At 36.0% G+C, this 27,654-nt stretch overlaps 1 protein-coding gene across 1 annotated transcript; it reads left to right on the top strand.

The window, feature by feature from the left end:
- The first annotated feature begins 20,176 nt into the window (after window positions 1-20,176).
- On the top strand, window positions 20,177-21,216 carry LOC113304699 (MLP-like protein 423). Its single transcript, XM_026553842.1, has 2 exons — window positions 20,177-20,464; window positions 20,621-21,216. Exons 1-2 carry the CDS (start codon window positions 20,266-20,268, stop codon window positions 21,061-21,063), a joined length of 642 nt encoding a protein of 213 aa, XP_026409627.1. The 5' UTR covers window positions 20,177-20,265; the 3' UTR covers window positions 21,064-21,216.
- Window positions 21,217-27,654: the final 6,438 nt, after the last annotated feature.

The following is a 27,654-nucleotide window of genomic DNA, read 5'->3' as shown; positions in this document are numbered from 1 at the left end:
TTGGGTATCAAAGCTCCACCGAGCTTCCCTCGCCTCTATTCAACTTACTTTAACTCGGATTGATTCCAGAGGGGTTTGCTTAAATTGTAACGAATTCCCGTTCGAAGGATTAGAAGCTGGTCTAGAAACAATCTAAGTGGAGCCATCATGCTTTTTGTTTGCTAGAAATTAGTAGGTTTGCTGTGGTGGAGTCAGCCTTGTTTGTGTTTGCATAGAACATCCCTTCCTTTTTAGGGATTTTCTTTTTGATTTTGTTTTTCTAGTGTATGTCCGAAGTTTTTAAACGGGCTTGGAAAAGAAACACTCTAGGTCGTTTGATTATAAAAGCCGTAGCAATACCAAACTAAGCCTTAACCCCATTTGAGATTGCTTTTTCTTTTCTTCTTTTTTATGTAACGCACTTTGTAACAAAAACTTTTGCTCAAATATGTGTTTTTTGGTAAAAATTTTCATGGGTAACTTTAACCTAAAACACTAATTATGTAGCGTTTATGTTAAATTCTTTATATAAAAACAAAGTTTTTTCTAGCGACTTGGTTAACCGGAGCTTCTGGTTGATTCAGACCCCATCATTTAAAATTTTAGCCAATAAAATTAAAGTAAAATCTTGACGTATATAATATTTATTTTTCAATCTAAATCTAATAATATCTCCTAAAATTCCAAAAATAAATAAAGTAGTCTGATTATCCCGATTAAATACTAAAATTAAAATTCACAAATAAATAATATAGAATAAATCACGATTTAACAAAAGACATAATAAATGACATCAAAATTTAATCATAAAATTAAATCAATCATAAGAATGAAAAAATAATTCAACGTCCAATGTCCGATAATTATAAGGCTATCTTAATTACAATTCCAATCTACTGATATTTAAACTAACTATGGTTGAAATTCCAATGAAATTAAAAAAAGTCTTTTGAACAATTTTAAATCAGTGATTAAAATCAAGATCCTACAGAATTATAGATACTTAAGTGCAAATTGAAATGTGCCTTCTCTTCCGTATAATAATTGATTGTTAATCCTCTCCAATAACAAAAAAAAAAAGAAGATCGTCAATATAAAATTGTGGGGTGTTTGAAATTGATATCAAGCAAAACAATATTAATAGAAAAGTATAATAGACAATCATGGATATATTTTCAATTTCGATATATTTTTCTTATTATCACTCATTCCATTAAAAAAAAATATTTAGCAACCAAAATAACAAAATTTTAGATATATTCTAAAAGAATCCCCAAAAAATAAATCCCGGATGTATACGGGAGATTTTAATTTTGAAAACTCAAAACATGGAGAGTTTTTTTCCGCTATTATTTTTGTAAAAGAAAATTTACTAAAATAAAATCAAATAATTCTAACTATAAAATTTTTTCCGAATCTAAATGCTATATTTTTTTGAAATAGATATTGTAATATTTTCTTGAATACAATCCATGCGTAAACGGAAACAAAATCATTTTTTTGGAGTTTTTTTTGGTAAATACAAAATTAATTCCAAATACCTCAGAGTAATTTCCTATATTATTACAAAAGATACTGTCTTTTTGTCACTTCGGTGTGTCTTTTTATTACTCTATAAAACCTTCAAGCAAACCCCAAATCTCATTGTTCGGTGCCCTTCTCTCCGTCAACTTGAGCTTTTTTCCTTTTTCATTTTTATTTTTTGATAGGTAGCTTGAGCTTTTTTTTATTGGGGTTTGTTGACTGCATGCTTACATTAACATATTTTCTGAGTGGTTGTGGTTTTGTTTGCAGATCATCATAAGGAACATCGATCGAGAATTGTAACCCACACGCATACCATGAAGGTAAATCCGCTGTATTTCATTCTGCAAAGCGAACCCTATCGTATTTCATCCCGCATGCAATACAGCTATTTATGTTTTTTTTGGTTTGTATGGTTTTCTATAGATATTAAAACCTGTCTTTTAACGGATTTTAGTTTCCATGGATGGTGTGCTTTGTTTATATATGTATTTTACTAGGGTATGACGGCACGAGCTTTGATGTGTTCTTGTTACCCATGAACCTTTCGTGACATAATAAAAATTACCATGATCTTAAGCTGGTTGCTAAAAAATGAAAAAAAAAATATCAAACTTGTACCGAACAAAAATAATTTTATTAAAAAGAAAAATTAAATTCTTGACCTTGGAGGTCATGCTGGCAGATGCAGTTATACGCTTTCTGGCTTATATGCGTAAACATAATATCATTTGGAAAATTCCTTGATGGGTTCTCTTCAAGATCATCCAAATGAAACAAAGCTATTTATATGAGGAATTGCTTGAGCATATATCAAATCGGTGTTCCAAAAAATCATTTTTCCATGAGTGCCAACATCATAAAAAAGGTTAAATTTATGGTCTTGCAAACCCCAATCATCCCGCAACAATTAACTTGATTATCCTTTATGGCCAATGGCTTATAATTCTTATAATCGGTGGACTCCGTTCTGCATTCTATACTGAACTCCTTGATTCAAACTCAAAGGTTGGAATCATCGTTCTTATCTTGCATAAAAGGATCTTCCTCGTTTTCTACACACTTTTCAGCTGGTATGTTTCCTGATTCACCCAAATACCAACATGTTAATTAAGATCTTCTACAAAAAAATGAGGATGACAGTTGATAAATATCAAAAGGCAATGTAACGTCTGTAGTATTCTAGTACATAAAATAAACACTCTGAACTAAACATCCAAGTATCCAACATCCACTATACATATCCTTAATCTATCTCATAAAATATTTACTTAAGTTCACCTAGTTTATAAAGCAGGTTCGCTAATTTAGAGAGTAAGTCCTTGCATAAGGCCGAATTTAAAGGATTTTGTTTCACTTAGCAATTATTAAGAACAATACCGGTTATATATACACCCAAAAGTCCACATTTGAAAAGAAATGACAAAGATCACAAAGATGTCAGGTTCAACTGCATTGCTTCTTTCTATCACACTCTTCCTAAGTTCACAAATTAAGCTCTATGCTCGAGAAAGTTTAATCGTGATACAAAAGAAATGATCAGATGACAACTCCTACAAACTTAACTACTTAAGAGTTATAAACTAAAATAATTGATAAACTAACTATCATGTTTCGGGCTACACTTCAAGTTTAAAATGTCTTTTGTTTGGAAAATTCATTAATTGTACCAATGTTCCAATGATTCTAAGTACCCAGAGTTATTTTTATGTGTAGGCTCACAACATAAACATTAGTAACCCAAGTGGTAAGTAGACGTCAACTTAGCCTAACTAACAAATGTAAAATAAAACAAAACCAACTTTAAAGAAAAAAGTATAGTGTAGATTTAACAATTCAGTACTTGACATACCTAAATTGTCTTAGAATGGTCGTAAGGAAATGGATGAATCAAATGTTAAAGTATGCTAACAAACATGTGAGCTAGAAGACCCAAATGTTATAGTAAGCTCACAAACCATGTCAGCTAGAAGCTCATTCATTCAAAGGCATGTATCTATCCGAAGAATGTTAGGAACATAACTTCATGGTCACTCAATCTTTTTTGAACTTCAACTTTCATCAGATGTAATGCTTTGATGATCTGAGCACCAATATGGAGGTAATACATAAAATCCAAAAATACAATCAAGTGGAACATTATTAGCTAAACTATGTTGATCAGAAATTTAAATAATAAAAGGCCCCATATTGTGACCCTTCTCGAAACATATTTGATGGTAATCGTCATATATCATCATTAGAATTTCATTCTTAAATGTTCATCGTCTTTGTTCTGTTTCACCGATAGCAGAAATGATAGGTCGGGAGCCTCTCATTACATTTGATGATTGATAACATCCATATTGGCTATATTTCGTTAGTAAAATCCGATGTGGCCATCATTTAACATGATAACTCCTGTTACTACAAAATCAAAGAAGAACATGTGAGACTTTACCAGCACAAAGAAACATTGCATAACCAATTTAAAACATTCTTAGCGAAGGAACTAGGAAAAATCAGCTAACAGATTTTGTGGCATACAAAAGCATCCTCAAACATCAAACATACTTTCAAATTCGGGATCACCAAAGAAGGAAACTGGATTACCCCAAGAAAGTGTTACCAAGAATCAAAATAAAATTCAAATAAATCTGACTATTTTGAATCACATATGATCGATACTTGGTGTGACTAAAATTTCCAACCTTCCTGTATTTGATGGACACAATTATTTCATCGTATGGAGGACAGGACAACATGAATCGTACCACAGTTATGCTCCCAACATGGCATAGAAGAGATATCAAATCAAAAGACATCCTTGAAGTCTTCCCTCGACACTGTTTTATTTTAATGATATATAATAGAACACTTATGCCTTACAGGGACTGCACAGACCACACAAACCATATACATCATTAAAATTGTGCCATTGTGTGCCAGGACACAACAACAGTCTGGTATCTTATCTTGGAGAGTTTGTCGAATACATGAGTTATTAGCTAGAGATTATGTGAATGGAGTATCTCTCTCGTTGCTAAATATGAGAGCCAAACGGTCCCCTTTAGGGAACTTCTGCGTGAATGGAACTGTAGGTTTTATCCATATCCCACTTACAATCCTTTAGCATCTCAAAACATCGTGAAAGATTAACATTAAAACGGAACATTCGTGAGATAACTCAGAATTGAAATTGGTTGAAAGAAATAACAAACACAATGTCAATTAACCCAAATCAAAGGAATTTTTTTTAACTCAAATCACAGAAAGACATACCTGGGGATGGGATAATCAGTATCAAGAGATTTATTTTCGCATTAATTTTGATGTTTAATGGGGACAGTAATGGTGGATAGAGTTTAAAATGTTACCGGAGAGTCAAACTAAAATAGTTCTGGCCCGTTCTTTGTATGTCCAAAATGTCCATCCACCGTGAAACACATATTTGGTAATAAATCACCAGCATCCTTTATATGTCCGAACTGTAGAGAACCGTCGATGTAGGAAAACACCATTATCTCTTACAATATATCTCTTACAATATATATATATATATATATATATATATATATATATATATATATATATATATTTTTCTTTGTGATTTTATAAGTTGGTGCACTTTTTTGTTTTTTTCATTTCAGATTTGAGATCAGTGTATGCCGATGGTTGTGGCTGCGTCCTCCTTAAGGCGGAGCTTCAAGTTACTTTTAGAAGGAATGGAAAGAGAAAATCATGACAAAAGGAAGTTACTTTTATTAATTGAAAGCTTATGGTTGTATTCATATGTGATCGTTTTTTTTTTTTTTTGAATCGATGGCATTGAGGAGGATAACAAGTCACATTTGATGTTGCAAAGGGAGATTTTGGGAAGTTACTTTTATTAATTGAAAGCTTATGGTTGTATTCATGTGTGATTGTTTTTTTTTGTTTTTGTTTTTGTTTCTTTGGAATCAGAGGCATTGAGGAGGATAGCAAGTGATGAGTGCCAAATATTGTATATATTTATCCCTTTTTGTTGGCATTTTAACTCATCTTTTGTGCATTAATTCTACATTTTATCCCATATTCTGTATTTTCATTGTTTTCAAGAATAAATATTTTTATTAATTAATTTTGCATTTTTAGGTAATAAATAAAGTTCGGATGAGTCGCGGAGCGAAAAGAGCAGAAAAGTAGTGAAAAGCCGGGAGAAATTACGCAAGGAAGCCGCGAAGAATGGTGCGCACAACCTCATTTTCTACACACAAAAGCGCCTCCGTTCTCAGCCATCAGATCAGTTCTCAGAAGCATCCGACGGTCGCTCCTTCATAGAGCATCAAAATCTGAAGTCTCTGCCAAGCACCACAGCGCTGAAATTCCAAGCCTTCAGATTAGATGGTAGTTGAATCCAACGGTCGCTCCCTTGCTGTTCATCAACGTTTGATATCTCCGCCTTACACTACAACACCTAACCCCATCTAGAGCCGTTAACTTCGTTGTATCAAAAAATCCGACGGTCGCTCCTCTCTTGCCTCCGCATCACCATCCGATCTACCTACCATCTTCGCATCTCGCGGCCCATCTCACGAAACATCATCTCTTGATGGACCCGCCTCACACCCTAGCAACCGAACCTATACCAGCCACCCAAACGCACCCTTCTCCCAAACCATCGAGCCACTTTCTTCTCCACCTTACCCCTCTGCAGAACCATCTCCCTGCAACTGTCACCACCTTCTCCTCCACCCACTCCTCTGCAGAAACCACCATACACCACCACCAATTCTCTATCACCACGTCCATCAAAGCAACCAATACCATCTGTTCCCTTCTCCTTAGCCACCTATTTTCTCAATTTTTGCACGTTCTCTATCAGAAACCCTAGCGTGCAAAATTGGTAAATTAGGTCGAAAGTGAGAAGCAATTGAAGGCATGGAGAGGTAGAGAAGGACAAATAGAAGCATGGGTCGACATCAAAATGGAGTGATTGTATCAAATTGGGTGAGTAATCACCAACCCTAGCTACTGATATTTTGGGTGAAAATGGGTAGAACCCTAATTATGTTGTGAACTATAAATATGGGTGTGGGTGTGTTGTAAAAATTATGCTGGAATAGCCAGTGTCCAGAACTTTCAAGTTCTGTTAATTTTTAATTTCAGTTCTTAAATTTCAATTTAGGTTTTGCAATTTACATTCCCTGTTTAGTAGTTTAAATGTTTGTTTTGTTTCTGTTAATGTGTTCATTGTTAATTTCAGTTATGTTCATGTTAGTTGTGTTAGTATCCTGTTAGTTCAATTTTGTTAAAGTTCTGTTAATGCTTGATGCTCTTGTTAATGTTCCTGTTATGTTTAAACTTGCTGTTAGTTTGATGGAATGCTAGGCTAGATACCTGTAAAGCATTGAACTGATTGTGCAATGGAAGAAATCAGTGCTCATAGCAAGCTGATTATCTTGCCATTCTATTTGTGTATGCTTAGGTTGCACTGTTGATTGAGCATTGGGAGAAATTAGTGCTCATAGCAAGCTAATTCTCTTCCCATTCTTTTAGTATGCCTGTATTCTTGCCTTAGTGTTGCTCCATTTCAGTTTCACTATCATCCCTGCCCTTGGCCTTAGGCCTTGGTTATTCTTGTTTTGTTTTGCTTTTGTTCACTGTTTTGTTGCTGTTTAGTTTTCATTTGCTTTGTTCCTTGTTTTGCCCTGTGTTGTTTTTGCTTGCACTGCCTTGTCTGTTTCTGCTACACTGCTGCCTCTGCTGCTATTGCTTCTTCTCTGCTGCTGCAACCCTGTTGCTGCTGCATTGCTTTTCTCCTGCTGTGCATTGCCTTCTCTGTCACTTGTGCTGCTGCCACTTCTTCCCCTGCCTTGCAAACTGTTGCTGCTCACTTGTGCAGCTGCTGTGCAGTTTTACAGTTCCTGCAGCCAAGCAAAGATCAAAGCCAGCTGAGCCCAATTCAGTTCATTGCTGTGCACTCAAGCCCAAAGCTCAACTCATCAGAAGACCAAAACCAAAGCCCAATTTCATTAAGGCCAAAGCCTAGTGTATTGATAGGTTAGAGCTAAAGCCCAATTCAATTAATTGCGGGCTTAACCCAAAAGCCTGAACTCACTGTAAGGCCAAAGCCCAATTTACACTTCAGAGACCAACTGAGCCCAAGCTCAGTTCATTTTATTGTGAACAAACCCATTAGCACTCAAAGCCCAATTTAAGCCAAAAGGCTTCATAGCCCAATAGCAATTTAGGAACCCAATTAGTTAAAACATTCCAAACACTCCCAATCTCTGTGGATCGACCCGTACTTGCACGAGCTACAACAGACGACCGTGCACTTGCGGTATTACTGTAGGCCCCCGTTTTATCACGCTTAATTTCTATACACTCTTCCGGACCTGCCAAGTTTTTGGCGCCGCTGCCGGGGACTACCAAGTTTTTGGCGCCGTTGCCGGGGATTGGTGCTGTGTTTTTCTTGTTGTTTTATTAGCTATTTTTGCATTTCACTGCATAGCATTTGCATCTGCATCTGCTTCACTTCATTTGCTGTGGGACCTGCTGTTCTGAACCTGTTTTTCCTCTGCTGGGACGCCACCAAGGAAAAGAACCAAAACCCAACTGGGTTTTTGCAACAATATCAGAGCAGCTGGGCTGTGCTTAAAAGGTAACCCATTTAAGAGAACCCGAATTGTGGGCTTCCAATTTTTAATTGTGGGCTTGTAATATTAAAGCCAACTTTTGGGCTTCTCTTATTTTCTGTTGGGTTTGTAATAATTTATTTGTGGGCTTGTTTAAATTCTTTCATTGGACTTGTATTTTGGACTCTGGGTTTAAACCCAGCTGAGCTTGTAACCGATTGTGGGCTTGTTTCCACTCAAGAGTGGACCTCGAAACCAAAGTTTTAAAACAAACGTCGGGCCTTAACCAACTGGGCCAAATTAAACTTTCAAAATTAAAACTTAGTGTTTCGTGGGCCGCAGCCTTCCATTCCATTAGAGGACAAACAGTGGGCTTGCTCCCATTCAAAAACCAAATTTTATTTTCCTTTTAAAAAAAAAAAAAAAAAAAAAAAAAAAAAAAAAAAAAAAACCAAAATTTTCTCTCACTCCCATTTAAGTCCAATTTTAGTGTTTTGAAACTTTCTATGTCTCTACACTTTTTCTTTTGGGTTGATCCTCAACTCTTTAGACTTTTAGTGTATGGTGAATTTTTTTGTATATAATCCAGTAGATAAAATTTTTAAAAAAACCCTTTTGTTCCTTTTGTATATATGTTGCTAAATCCAATATGATCTCGGCTGAAATATGTTGGATTTTTTGCCATGAATAACGGAGCTTTAATTCTGCTTTCGCCGAAATCGGGTATTCTCTCTCCTTTTACTCTACTCAGCATGTCCCTTTCCATATGTTGCATTTTAATTCTTTCCATATTCTGAAACATTGAGGACAATGTTTAGTTTAGGTTTGGGGGTATAGAGTAGATACCATGATAATATGCCATAATTGAAAACGAACTCCTTCTTCTTTTTGAAAAAAATTGAAAAATTCCAAAAAAATTGAAAAATCAAATTCAAAAAAATTAAAAAATTGAAAAAAATCATAAAAATGGAGCTCATTTACCTTGAAATGTTGACTCTTGTGCAAATATGTATTTTTATTAGGAGTCTTAGTCTAGATATTTAGGCACCCTGATTCTAGCACAATTCACATAGTGATAAGAAATTTGCACGCGCACGATCTACCAATACATGTATGGCCTCGATCTTCAAGGTGTTTGATAGGAAGTTACGATTGCCAATCACTTTAGAATACTGAACGAAACTTGACTAGCTTGTTCTTTGGTTGGTTGGGATAGAAGGTGGAGGTTACATTAAGAAAGACAACCATCGAATTTAACTGGGTGCATCAAAAAGGGCTACCTCTTGCAAAGTGTCATGTAATTTTTTGTTTCTTCTTGTTATGTATCAAAAGTGTTTCCTTGTTCAAAAAAAAAAAAAAAAAAAAAAAAAAAAAAAAAAAAAAAAAAAAAAAAAAAAAAAAAAAAAAAAAAAAAAAAAAAAAAAAAAAAAAAAAAAAAAAAAAAAAAAAAAAAAAAAAAAAAAAAAAAAAAAATCAAGTATTTATCAATTCCATCCTCTCTTGTTCCAAAAATAAAAGAGAGTAGTCAATGTAAATAAGAGTCATGTAAATAGTCATCTTTTGTTGTTTTTTGTAATAAGCAAGGAGGGTGTATGCCATTGATGTACAACGCGAGTAATTGTGAAATACCTCCAACTCATTCACAATTCTCGTAAAGTCCGGACAGCTAGCTAGATTTCGACCTCAGTTCTTAGCCTGAGAAACTATCTCTTGGTGATTAGTAGTCATGACTTCAGATCTTTCTTTACACATGTGTAGATACACTTTACACTCTTATCACGTGTCTTTTTTTGTTATCAGTGCTAGGATTGTGCCTTCGATAGCTAGATTGACATCTCCATTTTGCTGTGAGCTTAACTGTTTTGCACATGTCACGTTTGATGGAATATGAGCCTATATTTTGTTCTTAGGTTTTGTAGGCACACCTTTGGTAAACCTTCACGAGACTTCAACTCGTCCACTAGGGACACTTAGTGGTTTAAAAGGCTTAGTGCATACGCTAAATGCATTCGAGAGACCAGCGACAGTGGTATAGTTAGGATTTCCTTAGTTTTGTTTTACTTGAGGACAAGTAAAATTCAGGTTTGGGGGTATTTGATGAGTGCCAAATATTGTATATATTTATCCCTTTTTGTTGGCATTTTAACTCATCTTTTGTGCATTAATTCTACATTTTATCCCATATTCTGTATTTTCATTGTTTTCAAGAATAAATATTTTTATTAATTAATTTTGCATTTTTAGGTAATAAATAAAGTTCGGATGAGTCGCGGAGCGAAAAGAGCAGAAAAGTAGTGAAAAGCCGGGAGAAATTACGCAAGGAAGCCGCGAAGAATGGTGCGCACAACCTCATTTTCTACACACAAAAGCGCCTCCGTTCTCAGCCATCAGATCAGTTCTCAGAAGCATCCGACGGTCGCTCCTTCATAGAGCATCAAAATCTGAAGTCTCTGCCAAGCACCACAGCGCTGAAATTCCAAGCCTTCAGATTAGATGGTAGTTGAATCCAACGGTCGCTCCCTTGTTGTTCATCAACGTTTGATATCTCCGCCTTACACTACAACACCTAACCCCATCTAGAGCCGTTAACTTCGTTGTATCAAAAAATCCGACGGTCGCTCCTCGCTTGCCTCCGCATCACCATCCGATCTACCTACCATCTTCGCATCTCGCGGCCCATCTCACGAAACATCATCTCTTGATGGACCCGCCTCACACCCTAGCAACCGAACCTATACCAGCCACCCAAACGCACCCTTCTCCCAAACCATCGAGCCACTTTCTTCTCCACCTTACCCCTCTGCAGAACCATCTCCCTGCAACTGTCACCACCTTCTCCTCCACCCACTCCTCTGCAGAAACCACCATACACCACCACCAACTCTCTGTCACCACGTCCATCAAAGCAACCAATACCATCTGTTCCCTTCTCCTTAGCCACCTATTTTCTCAATTTTTGCACGTTCTCTATCAGAAACCCTAGCGTGCAAAATTGGTAAATTAGGTCGAAAGTGAGAAGCAATTGAAGGCATGGAGAGGTAGAGAAGGACAAATAGAAGCATGGGTCGACATCAAAATGGAGTGATTGTATCAAATTGGGTGAGTAATCACCAACCCTAGCTACTAATATTTTGGGTGAAAATGGGTAGAACCCTAATTATGTTGTGAACTATAAATATGGGTGTGGGTGTGTTGTAAAAATTATGCTGGAATAGCCAGTGTCCAGAACTTTCAAGTTCTGTTAATTTTTAATTTCAGTTCTTAAATTTCAATTTAGGTTTTGCAATTTACATTCCCTGTTTAGTAGTTTAAATGTTTGTTTTGTTTCTGTTAATGTGTTCATTGTTAATTTCAGTTATGTTCATGTTAGTTGTGTTAGTATCCTGTTAGTTCAATTTTGTTAAAGTTCTGTTAATGCTTGATGCTCTTGTTAATGTTCCTGTTATGTTTAAACTTGCTGTTAGTTTGATGGAATGCTAGGCTAGATACCTGTAAAGCATTGAACTTATTTTGCAATGGAAGAAATCAGTGCTCATAGCAAGCTGATTATCTTGCCATTCTATTTGTGTATGCTTAGGTTGCACTGTTGATTGAGCATTGGGAGAAATTAGTGCTCATAGCAAGCTAATTCTCTTCCCATTCTTTTTGTTTGCCTTGCCTTAGCCTAGCCTTGCTCTGTCAGCTTTATCACCCCTGCCCTTGGCCTTAGGCCTTGGTTCATCTTGCACTGTTTTATACTTGTAGTTGCTTTGTTCTTTGTTTCTGTCACTGTTTTACTTTCATTTCCATGTTCATTTTGTTTGCTGTTTTCTTCTTTGCTGATTTACCTCTATTGCTGCTACTTTTCTTGGCTTGCTGCAACTCTGTTGCATTTCTCTTATTCCACTACCCTGCAGCTGCTGTGCAGCACTTGTGCTGCATTGCCTTTCCTTCCCTTGTAGCTGCTGCTGCTGCCTTTCTGCAGTTCCTGCTGCCACTCCACTTCCCTTGCAGCTGCCCTTCTGCTGCTGCTGTTGCTGTTGTCTGCTGCAGCACTACTGCTGCATTGCTCTCTTCCTCTGCCAAGCCCCAGCTGCTACTGCTTGCATCTGCTCTGCTGTGCACTCAAGCCCATAGCCCAGTTCAATAGCCAAGCCCAGTACATTTCATTCCAGAAGCCCAAAGCCCAATTACTGTGAAAGACCACTTCACTGTTAGGGTGAAATTGAGCCCAAAGCTCAATCAAAGGCCCAAAGCCTAGTACACTTCAAAGACCAACTGAGCCCAAGCTCAGTTCATTTTATTGTGAACAAACCCATTAGTACTCAAAGCCCAGTTTAAGCCAAAAGGCTTCATAGCCCAATAGCAATTTAGGAACCCAAATAGCTAAAACACTTTCCAAAACACACCCGATCTCTGTGGATCGACCCGTACTTGCACGAGCTACAACCGACGACCGTGCACTTGCGGTATTACTATAGGCCCGCGTTTTTCTTCGCTTCATTTTTATACACCCTTTCGGGGACTATCAGCAAGTCACCTGGGACAATAGATTGTGGTTCTACAAGATTTTAGTTTATAACATAAGTTTGGCAGAGAAAAGAACATTCAATATGAAATCCGAAGGTCATTGAGGTCAAGATATTGCTACTTATCGGCGCGTTTCGAAACCCATGATGATTTTCTGTTCACGACGCGACTTAAATTCCATTGATGTTTTTTTTCTTCTTTATTTTTGTGTTTCATGAGAATGTAGGGAAGGTACAAGTTGAGAGTAGTCTCAGTCTGACAGGAACCTGTCGATGTGTTAATTGTTTGTTTGTTTTTTTGTCTAATCTCCTTTCGTTGTTTTTTTTTTTTTTTTTGCAAATATCAATAAATGGACATGGACTTTTAATCATCTTATTTGTAAGTAATCTCTTTCCAGTTTCGTCTTCTAGATGAGAAAAAACCCTTTTGTCTTCATTCCTACAATTGTTACTATTGCCACAGAGGCTGAGATATGAATTTCCATTTCTCAACGTAAGTTCTTATCTCTGATCTTCTTTAGTATTTATTTTAGTTCATCCTTATTTATTCAATTTATCTATTGTTGGTTCATGGGTTTGCTTTTATTGGAGATGAGGTTTCCATTTAGTATCATATGGATAGTTTATTAATTTTTTAATTCTTGCTTGCTTATGTGTTAAGACCATGAATTCAAGAAGAGAATCTTTCTCAAAAATCTGTTATAGCAACAATTCTGTCTAAGAAGGAAAGTCTAGAAAAAACAACGCATGTTTCTAACAAACTTGCTCAGCGGCTCAGCCATTATTTCATTTGTTGTATTGAATTCTAATAATGCAGGGCAAAACACTCTTATGTGAAGCAAAAGTAGTTAGTTTGGTTAAAGTCAAGAATTGATATTACATGAAATGATGCAAATGTTACAGGAAAATTGTACACAAATATAATCAGTCATACTGCATTGGATGCAGGTCTTTGGCTTCGCCAATTAAACCATTATAGGTATAAAAAATTACTTGACATAATAACATAATGTGATGTATGAACAATTAACTTTGCTGGTGCATGTAGGTAAAATTCGTCTCATAGGGGGTGGATCACATTTCTGATGCAGTCTTTGTTCTTATGATATAACAAAGAAGCTTGGTGCAATTTTAAGGGTTGATGGACAAGACGTATATTTTTAACGTGGTTTTTAGAATTCAATATGGAAACTGGATAAAAGATCCATGGTCCTTAAGGTTAATAGTTATGATACTATTTACCAAGATAAAGAGGAAACACTTTCAAAACAACGATGGTTCCTTGCCAGGATTGAAAAGAATGCTTCGCGGCCAGGACAAAGAGGATATAAAAGAATTCTAAGAAGAAGTTTCTTTCATTGCATTATCTCTCTGGAACTTATATTTATTTTATCCCTTAATGGTTCATTTTATTTCCTTGCACACCAACTTAAAAATTACTGATTTGTTACCCATTTTGTAGTACTTTTTTGTGACAACCTCCCAATATTCCATAAACAAGAAACCGACCCGTGCATCGCATGGGCAAAAAACTAGTTAACAGAAAAGAAAAAAAGTTTATGTTAAATTAAACGGGCTGCGAGTTATAACCCCAAAGGTGTCACTATCCATGCACAAAAACTCCACCAAAACAAATTGTTCACAAAAACCCCATTTAACATAAACTGTCTATACTACCCTTCTTGTATTTAAGTCACTCTAACAAAAACAAAAATCAACCCCACCTTTAAATTTTATTATATTATCACCACCACCAACAACAAACCACCACCAACACAACCACCACTGACCACCGCCGACCACCGATGCCCGCCGCCACCGACCACCATCGCCAACCACCGCCACCGCCACCGGCCACCGCCGCCACCACCGCCGTCGCCACCACTGTCGCCGACCGCCGCCGCCACCACCGCCGACCACCGCCGTCGCCACCACTATCGCCGACCACCGCCGCCACCACCGCCGACCACCATCGTCGTTGCCACCACCACCAACCAGCACACATACCACCTCCACCACCCACCACCACCAAATATTCATAAAACCACCACCACCTCCGCCTCCAACAAATCCAACCGCCACTAGCCTCCACCAACGCCAGCCAACACCGATGTCAACAACACCACCACCGCCATTACCTCCCCTAGAAGCACCATAACCACCAATACCATCACATTCGTAACTAAAAATTGATGAAACTAAAACTGGTTTCATAAAAAAAAAACTGTATGGTTTCATTAGAAAAATAATCCATTTCTGTATCACTAAAAAAAATTGATGAAACCAAAACTGGTTTCATCAAAAAACTGTTTGGTTTCATAAAAAACAATCCATCTCTATATCACTAAAAAAAAGAATTGATGAAACTATAACTGGTTTCACCAAAAAACTGCTTTTGGTTTCATCTATGTTTAGTTTCGTCAACAAAAACTCAAAAAATATTGATCAAATGCAGATGAAACCAATACTTGTTTCTTATCACCAATAACGTTGGTTTCACCGAAAAATTTCAAAAAAATTAAGGCATTAGATGAAACCAAAATCGGTTTCACCAAATTTAGATGAAACCGAAATTGGTTTCATCAAAAATGTACTCTTGAGTGTTTCATAATCGATGAAAGCTGGTCGAACTAGGGCAGTACTCTTGAATCCCTAGCAGGTCTTGCACACTTGAAACTATCTTTATGCATGCAAAGAGAATTCCAACAAGGTACAAGAAAACAAATTGAAATTTCTGTAAACTAAAAGTAACAGGAAACGACATGGAGCGAGTGAACAATATTTCATAAACATGTTACATACCAAGTATCAGAACACTATTAGATACATCTCATCATTGAAGCTCACTTGGTGTTTTAATTTGCCTTTTCCAACACTTTCTGAATTCAATTTTTTTTTTAAGAACTATTGTGATAGTGTATATATTTCATCTTGTCCTAGCTTGGAACCAAAACTTGTTCAAATGCAAGTTAAAACACTCGAGTATTGGAACCAACAACAATGGTTTCTTCCAAAATAAAATAAAAATGTTGACTTATTTCATATAGTTATCATCATAACTCAACAACTCGGAGTGGATAGCTTCTCGTTTGCAGGAAATGAATTGACAAACAAATAAAATTTTGTGCGACGACATATAATTGCCTTTAAGGACAAGAGGCAATTAAACAAGCAAAAGGAAGAACTAATATTTACAAAAAATGATAAAAGTTAAAACAACTCGAATCAGTAAAATAAGTATATAAGTTATCTAAGCTTAAACATACCTCTGCTATTTGGATCAGCTCCATTATCTAGTAATAAAAGAACAACACAAATTTCGCTTCCTTTAGCTGTCGCTATATGCTGGTGATAAACAAAAAAACACATAAAGTTAACAAGTCAATATCCTTTATAAGAAATACAACAAAAAATATTGATCGAATTCAGATGAAACAAATACTTGTTTCAATAGAAAATTACTTATCACCAACAACGTTGGTTTCACCAATAAAAGTTCAAAAAAAATAAAACAAAACTAGATGAAACCAAAATCAGTTTCACCAAATTTAGATGAAAACGAAATTGGTTTCACCATAGATTTATGAAACCAAAACTAGTTTCAGCTCAAAATTGGTTTCTACACAAAAATAAGCAAAATTCAACGTAAATAGTTGGTAAACACTTGCATTTTCTAATGAGATTACAATTTAACACCCCTACGAACTAAGGAAGAAAGAAGCATGGAACCTAATTGTTCTTAATCCCTAATCAGTGGATGTAACCCCTTTATGCAACTAACACGTATGATTAGACCAACAACTATCACATGAACCATCTTACAAATACTCAAAACACCACCTGCCACCACCAAATACTTCCACCTCCGTAATAATTGATTTCATAGAGATGAATATTTCTCAAGCATTTTTATTCTCTAATAATTTTATTTGTGCATTATAATTTGCTTAGTGCATTTGCTAGAGAACAATATATAAACATTAGATTTGCTAATAATTGTCACGACATTTATGTATCTTGATAACAATACCAAACAAGCTTAAACTCTACTCAGCTATCACAGATAAATGTTTTGGACATGAAAAAAACATGCCTGTTAGTAATACTTAGCATCACGAGTTCAACACGACTATATATTATGATTGATAATAATATCCACACACTAGATAAGTTAAAAAGATTAAAATAACAAGGCCATAATATTGGAAATACCTTCACATCTGGTATTACAGTAGGCTAGTTCAAACTCTACACAAACAGATTTGGTGTATTCAGAAACTAGATTGAAGTTAAGCAAATAACTCTTACTTTGATGAGTCATTGGATGTCAAAAGTAACCAAGAATCAGACCTCTCACTGCTCAGTAATGATGCACGCATTGCCTGTAGTAACTGAAACATCAAATCATCTGTAAATATACAATAAAATTTGTATCAATAAAATTTTCGATTGCACTATTTTATCAAACTCAAATAAGCAAAAATACATCTTCGTATGACTATAAGATCTACACGCACATGACTAACATCTTTATTTTGTATCACTTATAATGTAGTACCAAATAAACATACAATTGCACCCCTCCCTCCTCCACCCATTACCAGCATCACCATTTACATTATCAACAACTAGATCCACATACCGATGAACAAATCAACATTGACAATCTAAAATTTACAGAGTATAGATTGCAAGTAGACAATAATTTGACTTCTCATACTGTGAACCTCATCTGACCATGCCAGTGATGCAGTTGTCCTTTCATCTAGAACCCAACCTATCTCCAATAACATTTACAACAAAACATTTCTCCTTGTATAAAAATTCATTTTTATTTACCTATAAAAACCTAATTTAAATTCACTTCATTTTTCAAACTACAAATTAACAAGAAAACTGATTACCTTCCATACATTAGGCCAATTTCCAGTACCATCGGGTATTCATTGTGATGTTAATCTTCCCAATTCACTTATATTGACTAGTATCCTTGAAAGCTGGGATTCATAAATTAAAACCAAATTCAATAAATTCTTTAGAAATTACGTTCTAATTCGAAATTAGATACAAAATAGACCCTAAAATGAAACGCACCTCTTGTACTAGTTGAGGATGAGGTGAAATTTCTTCAAATTAAACAATATATGATGATATGATGATTATCATCATTGTGATTCAACTTTTTCTACAGTGATTTTTGGAGGTGTTCAGGAATTGAAGTTTAGATCAGAGAAGGAGGAGGTATTTCAGTAAAATTCTATAATTTGGAGCACCACCACCGCCTTCATCATTAATACAAATCGGTTTAGCACAAAACACAAATACCTAATCTTAATTGAATTGGTATTTGTATTTCAAATTTGGTGGAGAATCAAAACATAGCAGTGGGTTTGGTAATGGTGCAGGAGAAGGAAGAGAAGTTGTTGAGGTGGTGGATCAGGACACATCAGTGGGTTTAGTGGTGGTGACGGAATACTAGGATGAGGTGTTGATACTGATGCTGATGGCGGGGGAGGAGGAGGAGGAGGTGGCGGAGACAGAGGCGGTGTGATAGAAGATCTAGAATGGTAATCGTTTGATAAAGGGAAATGAATACATATCATGAAGGAAGAACGATAATAAAAGGGTACGACTGAGATTTTCAGATTTTGAAAAGATCTAATTTAGATTAGTATATTGAATTTGGGGTTTTTATATCACTTTTGGGGGAAATTGAGTTCTTATAACTCTCAACATATGGGTGGAGTTTTTGTACCACAAGTTTATTTACCTTGGTGTTTTATGACTAGTTTTGTAAATTAAAAGAAAAAAAAAAATCATGAAGTCTCACGGTAATTTTTTCAGAGAAAAATAATACAAACATGCCTAAATATGGGTGTAGGTCCATGGCGGCCGGTCATAGATGGTCAAAGGATTGCGCATCGGAACCTAAAACAACAATTAAGGTAATAATAATAAACCTATATATATATATATACATGAGGAAGGCAAAAAGAAAAAAGAAAAATTCATTCAATTCAATCCAATGGAGAAAATACCTTTAGAAATCACAGAAAACATACTTTTTAGGTTACCAATAGCCTTGCAATTGCAATGCAGAGAAGTATGCAGAACATGGCGTACTTTGATGCCTGAACCCAAGATGGGTTTACTTTATGAGGTTTCAGCCCGTAATAAGGCCAGTGAAATTGAAGCACAATTCTACTTTCCAAAACAAAATAGTGATAAACATGTCGATGGAGCACTTGCGAAGCTAGACCACGGCTTAATCATCCCACCATCTGCTTTCAAAAATTTCATGGTTGGATCTTGCAACGGGTTGGTTTGTTATGCTTACAACATGTTCGACAACTACTACGATGAAACAAAAGTCTATGTTTGCAATCCTGTCACTGGAGAGCACATTCAACTTCAGACGACTATTAAATGGAACATCGGTACTTGTTGGAGGAAAAACACGATTGGATTCGGTTACGTTCGTTCTAGTAACAAGTACAAGGTTGTTAGTATCTGCGTGGATCCTTCGCAGCCTGCAAATGTTCGGGTGTATACCCTCAGGGGTGGTGGTACTGGGTGGAGAAACAAAAGTATTATGGTTAAAGAAGGCGATATTCCTTACTTAGGGTTTTTTACCGTCAGTGGGTGTTTTTGCGGATGGAGCTCTTTACTGGATGGATCAATCCAATGGACTGCAACCAAAAAGGATTCTTGCTTTTGATTTGGAACAGGAGACGTTTGAATTGCACCCATCAATACCTTTTCTTTTATGTGACAGTAGCTGTGTCAGGCTCATGGAATTGAGAGGGAATTTGTGTCTCCCAGAAGTAGTTCCGAGTGAACATATCGCTATTTGGGAGTCCACGTATAGGAAGACTGTCAAATGTGCACAGAAACAGCACAGGGTCGACGATTCGGATTGGTTTAAGAAGTTTAGTATAGCATGGGAAGACTACGGCTGCAGGCTTGAGCCATTTGCACTAACGAATACCGAAAAAGGTTTGTTGTGGTACAATGTGATTCTTTCTTGTTACGACCCTGAAACTAATACTTTGAGAAAGCCAGATGAGATTTTGAAGAAACTCAAGGATGATTTTTATAAAGTGGTATTTACCACCACTCAAGCAACTCCTCACGTTAATAGCCTGGTTTGGTGCTCCTGAGAAGATAGAAAAAGAAAAACTTACTGCTACTACTAGGTAATAAGAAAAATTCTGGGTCACCATGGTAGTGTTAGTTCCTGCAAGACCGGCCATGTGTAACAACTGCCTTGTGGTAGTATTGCATTGAAAGAAAAGAAAAAAAGGTGACATTCCCTTCAATTTTGACCAGCTTTGTTGTCTATGAGTTTCCATTTACGCCGTTGGGATTATCAATGTTGAATTTAAGAGTTTACGCAAGTACATAGTACTGGTTGTTATTTTTTTTTCTCTATCCCACCCACATTCAGTTAATTAATCTGGGCAGATAACCGAGAGATCATAATATTAACTAGAGCGTTGTATATGTTGGTGAGGGCCTTAAATGGTAGCAACTTCTTTTTTTTGCTTATTTATACACACACTTAGACCTCTTGCAGTTCAACACACAACCCTTAGCATATTCTCTTAAGTATTAATCTCAGTTCATATTTTGAGCACAAATCATCATCCATAACAATGGTTGTTTCTAATGTTGTGAGTACACTTGAGTTAGCAGTAGAATTCAAAAGCCCAGCAGATAAGTTTTGGGAAGCTCTGAAAACTTGGTCTTCTATTCTTCCTGAGGTTTTACCAGAGACTTATACAAGTATTGAAGTAGTTGAAGATGTAGATGGAGAAAAGAATGGATCCGTTACCCTTTGGAAAATGAATCCGAGTAAGATCGCAATTTAGGCATAACTTTTTTTTTTCCTGTCAAATTTACTTTGGTAAGGGTCTTGGTTATGTGGTAGTCAGATCTGCATGGCACATACATTTCGTCACTAATAAGGTTTTTTCTTTTTCTTTTTCTGGTTTGTTTATTTATGTGTAGGTACATTGATTAAAGAGGCTCCTGTTATGATGGAAGAGAAGAAAAAATTAGGAAGTGTGGATGAGGTAACCAAAACTATAACTTACAGTGTTATTGGTGGTGATTTACTAAAGCTTTACAAAAGTTATGAGCCTAATTTCACACTTATTCCCAAGATTAGTACTATCACTAGTGCTAAAAATGAAGGTGATGATGATAAAGTTGAAGAAAAGGATGAAACAATAGGAGGAGGTACTGTAAAGTGGTCGGTGAAGTACGAGAAAGTGAATGAGATGGTTCCTGAACCTAACATGGTTAAGGCCATGATCTACAAGACTATACTCATTTTGGATGAGCATGTCCTCTCTAAACAAAATGAAGTGGTCAAGCAAGATGAGCATATCCTCTCTAAACAAAATGAAGTGGTCGAGCAAAAAGAACAGACAGAAGTGATAACTAATTGAAAAAGGATGAGCAAGTTAAAATCATGTGTCTCCACTATTATCATGTTTATCAATATTTATAGCTTAATTTATTCTATTGATTCTGAAGCATTTATAGCTTAATGAATGTTGTTATGTTTTCAAATCACACAATAAGATGGATATCTTTCGATGAAACTCTTAATATTAAAATTTTATACTGTTTATTTTGTTCCCTAGTGGATTAATTATTTGCAATATTTTTTTAAAATAAAAATGACCTGATAGTTGAAATAAATTTTTACACCAACAAAACAAAATAAAATTGATACCACCAAAAAGGAAATAAACTATAAGCACGTAGATGGGAGCTCTGCTAAATCAGCATGACGTAAGCTTGTTCAAAAATTTTAAGTGTGCAAATTTTCTTTCTGATGCAATTCCTAGATCCTCTTAGTAAACCTAGTAACATTCAAATCAATCGCCTGTTATCTTCTATCATTGGATTTCTAATTTGCTTCATCAAGATCATTATCAATCCTAGCATTTGCACTACAAGTTCGATCTTTACTGAAAGCAGGAAAAGAACTACAATAAACATCACATATTAGATCGTCAAACTAGTCCAAACACTGAAACTAAAACAAAACAAGAAAAGAAAAGTGAACACCATCAACAACTTCAGTTAATCGATTCTCTAGAGTTTCACAGACACAAAAAACATCAAGATACTACTGACCCTAAAGGTTACGAACATTTCATCACCTACTTCACAACTTCCATAAGCACCACCACCTATCAACACCAACAAACCATAAAACTTTCTCATAAAGCCGGACGAACAGTTAAAAAGCAGAAGATCAAATCCGCCAACATCCAAAGTAAGTTCAAGAAAACTAGGAGCAAGTATCGAGAAAGTCAATTTGGAAAAAACTTGTTAATCATTTTCAAACTCTTCTCAAAAGTCTGAAAATTTGGCCTTGTTCGATACCCCAAAAGGAACTTCTAAAAGTCCTCTTCATCGTAGCTTCAGTTCTCCTCTTCTTCATACTACGCACTATAATCATTGCCCAATGATGCAGGAGAAACTTGACTATCATCTGATGACGAACTCTCATCACTATCTCCATCCTCATCATCCTTATCACTTGCAGCACCTAAGAGTTCTTCATCGTCATCACTGGATTCTCCTTCACGCATGGTCCTGGCAAAGATCTTTGGATTGGATTTCTTATCTTCAAACCTCCTGCGAAGCTTCCTCTCATGATACCTCTTCATCATCTCTTTCTCTTCTGCGGCATCTGAATGCTCTTCACTGGTATCAATCTGCTTAACTGGATACTCAAATCCATTGTCAAAACCCTCAGAATTGCTCTCAGTTGCACTCTCATACCCTTTACACTTTTGTGATTTCTTTGATCTCTCTTCCTCTTTTCTGTCTACTCTCTCAAAATACTTTATCTTCCATGCAGCATACAAAGCATCAACTTCCTCCTCTTCTCTCCGACGACGGGCTAATTCTTGTGCACGCCTGTTTATCTCTTCTTGTATCTCATCCCCCAACCTCTGTATCTCACTATCTCTCAGCGAGAATGCAAGATTTTTGGCTTGATTATACTATGTTGAAAGGGAAGGATCAACAGGAAGATTGTCACCAGAGTTTTCCATTTTTTTCTCTTCTCTATCAAATCTTTTCCTTTCCTGGTAAACTTGATAATGGTTGTGTTAATCTCTTGACTACACCCCCTTTTAAAGACCACATTGTGCCTATTAACTGCCATTTATGGCATTTGGTTAATGTTGGAGCACTACTCGGTCAAACTCGGAAGCGTTGCTATCTCAAGATTGTTTGTCAATGTTAGTGATCAAAACTATAAGTCTTGATTTCTAGTCTACTTATAGTGATGTCTCGGACTAGGATAGATTTTTTAGTTGAGCATTAGACTTCACGGCGTTCATCAATTGAAGATGGATAACTACTAAGGAGAGCTTGTGGAACTTCATCAAACAAAAGGTCTGTGGAGACTAAAACTCATCTATCACTTGGAAAGTCTGTTTCTACTCTATCTCCTATATTGAGACAAAAGTCGTATTACTATATAGTATTCGATTATGCACATTTGAGATTTCGAGCTGAGTTTAACTCGCTTACATATTTCTCTAAAATGTGTGTTGGTAAGCTTTCTCTTCAACCAAGTTCATCTTATATTCTTGACGAAAGTCAAAAGATGGTCATGTGAAAATCGTCGAGTAACATCTTACATGGTTTGTGTGATACAATCATTTGGTGCAGACTTGGAATTTATCGTTATGATTATTTAAATAGCTTGAAAATTGCTTTGATGCTAATAGTGTGTGAAAACGGCTATTGTCATCCTATAAGAAAGTTCCAATGATTGAAATAGAGTTTAGAACTATTGGATTATGAACATAGTATGCATTTGCATGTATGTGATCCATGACCGGAACTATAGTATCCATGACCGTACGCGTACTTGTAGTTGTGGAATTACGGGTAGCAAGTACACGTACCGGTACGCATACTTGTGTAAGGTATAGGTCCGGGAATTTCTGATGGGTTTTGGAAGTGTACTAAGGTATGCGTACCCGTTCGCATACTAGCGAACCCAAACTCAGACCGACTACTTAGGTATGCGTACCCGTATGCATACTTGAGTGGTTAAAGTTCTAAAATCGGTTGGCTCATGAACTAATACATTTATATATTAAGGAATGCATTCTTTGCAAACCGTGTCTATAATGTTCATGAATTGATTCGAGTGAATCAAACCAGTTTTTCTTCGATTGTGTTCTTATATACTTCTATGAGAATATAGCAATTGAACAACTCTATAACTAGTTTCATTTGAGTCATTTGAACTAGTTGTGGTTAAGACGAATAAGGTTGATATGAGAGTGTTCATATAGCTAACCTCGGTTAACTACTGTTGAGCCAACATGGTGTATCCATTTAGGTACGGTTACTCAAACCTAAATGAGGGTACATTTCATTTGTGTATAACAAGCTAAGTTCAATCTAACGGTTGAAAGATATTATCTTGAATCTAATCAGGTTTTCATCTAACGGTGAATATTGAATGCTTTGTTACCAAGGTAACTTAGATTGCAAACCCAGTTTGAAAACTATATAAGGGAGAACTATAACAACTGGGAAACCTAATCCTCACACCTTTTGTGTGATACTAGTTACGACTAGAGTCGATTCTCCTTTAACCTTAGGTTTTTTACGAAACCCTGTAGGTTAACGAATTAAAGACTTCATTGGGATTGTGAAGCCAGACCCAACTATTTTTTCTGTAATTACGTGTTCTGATTTTGCCCTGTTCTATCGTATTGAGTACTATCTTCTCTAAGATTTGCTTGAGATTGATTATTCGATAGCCAAGATAAAAAGTAGTCATAAATATCTTCACCTCATCGTTTGTGATTCCACAATATCTGGTTTCACTACCATACGATTAAGATTATTGTGAGATGATTGATAATATTAGGTTGTTCTTCGGGAATATATGTCTGGTTTATCAATTGGTTCCTGTGCACCTTGATTTATCAAAAGACAGAACAAAACTCGTAGGTATTTCTGTGGGAGACATATTTATCTATTCCAATTTTTTTTTTTTGTGTGAGACAGATTTGTTTATCAAGTCTTCGATTTTGGGTCATAGCAACTCTTAGTTGTGGGTGAGATCAGTTAAGGGAATCAAGAGCGTAGAATCCTACTGTGGTTCAGAGACGTAAGGAGCACAATTGTAATTTGATCAGTGTGAGATAGGTTAGGGCTCAACTAAATTCCAGTCTGAAGTTCATTGGTAGTAGGCTAGTGTCTGTAGAGGCTTAATACATTGTGGTATTTCAAAGCTGGACTAGGTCCCTGGGTTTTTCTGCATTTTCGGTTTTCCTCATTAACAAAATTCTGGTGTCTGTGTTATTTCTTTTCCGTATTATATTTTGTTATATAATATAAATATCACATGTTGTTTGTTGAATCGATCAATTGGTAAATCCAACCTTTGGTTGTTGATTGAAATTGATTGATCCTTGAACATTGGTCTTTGGTACCGTTCAAGTTATTTCTCTTATATTCAATCGGGCTCGCAAATTCCTATTTGTTGATTGTAGATTGAATCGAGAGATAGAGATATAAAACTCTTTGATATACTTTTCTCTAGATTGAGTCTGACTGTTTAGTTGATTCTATTGAAAGCATATTGGAGTTTGTCTATTCAGATTGCCGAACAAAATATTAGGTGTGGTTGCTAGACCCACGCATTTTTAATTGGTATCAGAGCAGGCAAACACATTTAAGACCTAATAAGTCTGTTTTTATAGCAATCTGATTTCTGTAGACCTAAGAAGTATCTCACAAACTACGTACATAGAGATGTCTTCCAAAGTTTCTGATTATGCCAAAAATCTTGGGTTTCACTCAAAGGATAACTCCTTAGCAGATTTTTCCGAGTCCAGAGGGAAAAACGAGAAAATTGACATCGTATCAGAATCTAAAATGGAAGTCACCAGATCGTTGATTTCCAAGGTTCTAATCAAGACTCTGGAAGAGAATAATGATCAGCTCATTGATGAATTTGAGAAATCTCTTGAAAGAGAACTGAACTCTATTGCTTCATTGAATCTCTCTCTAACAATATTGAAAAGTTGGTTCAAGAAACTACTCTACAGCGTGAAAAGATTAGTATGCTTGAAGATACTGTTAGAGAGGACTCAATTAGAGAAGAGCATTTAATCAAGGCTTCTTCATCAGAAATAAACAGTCATCGTGTTGAAAAAGAGAAACTTGTTGCATCTCTTCGATATGCCTAAGAACAATGTAACACCTTGAAAAAGGAAAATTATGTTTTGATGAGTAAGTCATCCTCTGTAGCTTATTCTGATACTCACAAGGTTTTACCCAGCACGAAGAAAATTCCTTCCAAGGAATTACCCACTGTGAATCACTTGCAAAATTCGCATGTGCCGGAAAAGGTTATGAGTCAAGGCAATTATGTCTTTAATCAACGATGTTGTTCCTTCTATGGGAAAAAGAATCACTTTGCTCTTCATTGTTTTGCTAGAAAGAAACAAATCTCAGATCTTCATAATTTGCTTCCTTCTACTGTCAATGGAGAAAATCGTCTGACGACATCTACAGTGAATTTCCTTCCTACAGAAAACCAGAATTCTTATAAGAATGATATATTTTCAACAAATCATCACATGTTGCAAGTTCCTCTTAATGGTGTGCCACAAATGAACACTTTTCTTGTACTTATAGGAACAAGTCTGGCAAGTCTAAATCGAGAAAATGGAAGTCCTTCAACTCTTCTCCTCTGGAACCAATCTCTAGAGGTCCTAGACTTAGTCCTCCGAAAAATCCTTTCAATGGATTTTAAAGGGTTTATAACTAATTCTTCTGGAATTAGTTATAATCAATGGAAAGAAGGGAATACACGAGTCAGACGCACAAAATACTTGTACAACTCTTCTCCCGTAATTCATAGTGAGAATACTTCTCACTCCTTTACCTGATTCTAGGAAATCTCATTCTTGTATCTATCTTGAGATTTGTGAGGATGATGATTTTTGGAGTCTCAAGAATAGTTGTGAAAAAGCGGGGGTCTAGCAACCTCACCCAATATTTCGCTTAACAATCTGTATGGACTAACTCCAATATACTTACAAGAGAATCAACTAGACAGTTAGACTCAATCTTATAAAAAGTATATCAAAGAGTTATATCTCAATCTCTCAATTCAATCCGCAATCAAACAAATAATAATTTGCGAGCCCGATTGAATATAAGAGAGATTACTTGAACGGTACCAAAGACAAATGTTCAAGGATCAATCAATTTTAATCAACAACCAAAGGTTGAACTTACCAATTGATCGATTCAACACACAACATGTGATATTTCAATTATATAACAAAATATAATGAGAAAATAAATAACACATACACTAGAAGTTTTGTTAACGAGGAAAGCAGAAAAACCCCGAGACCTAGTCCAGATTGAACACCACATTGTATTAAGCATATCTACATACACTAGCCTACTACAAACTAACTTTGTTCTGGACTGTAGTTGAACCCCTATCAATCTCACACTGATTCAAGGTACAGTTGTGATCTTTACGTCTTTGATCCCAGCAGGATACGACACACTTGATTCCCTTAGCTGATCTCACCCACAACTAAGAGTTGATACGACCCAAAGTCGAAGACTTGATAAAAAAATCTGTCTCACATAGAAAAGTTTATCGGAATAGATAAATCTGTCTCCCACAAAATACCTATGAGTTTTTATTGCGTCTTTTGATAAATCAAGGTGAAAGGAACCAATTGATATGCCGGACTTATATTCCCGAAGAACAACCTAGAAATATCAATCACCTCACAATAATCTTAATCGACTAGCGAAATCGGAGATATAAATCTCAAGCCAATCTTACGATTGTACTCAAACACGATAGAAACAGCAAGATCAGATCACGGAACTACAGAGAAGACAGTTGGGTCTGGCTTCACAATCCCAATGAAGTCTTTAAGTCGTTAACCTACAGGGTTTCATGAAAAACCTAAGGTTAAAGGAGAATCGACTCTATCTGATACAACTAG

The sequence above is a fragment of the Papaver somniferum genome, chromosome 8 (assembly GCF_003573695.1).
Source record: "Papaver somniferum cultivar HN1 chromosome 8, ASM357369v1, whole genome shotgun sequence".
NCBI lineage: Eukaryota > Viridiplantae > Streptophyta > Magnoliopsida > Ranunculales > Papaveraceae > Papaver > Papaver somniferum.
Note: the sequence above shows the minus strand (reverse complement) of the source record. Positions and strands in the feature narration are given on the sequence as shown.

What these genes read in the sequence shown, in the direction of transcription:
- LOC113304699 (XM_026553842.1), top strand. Translation starts at nt 20,266, where the DNA reads ATGGTTGTTTCTAATGTTGTGAGTACACTTGAGTTAGCAGTAGAATTC. An exon ending in CCTTTGGAAAATGAATCCGA is followed by an intron (nt 20,465 to 20,620) that starts GTAAGATCGCAA and finishes ATTTATGTGTAG; the next exon opens with GTACATTGATTAAAGAGGCT.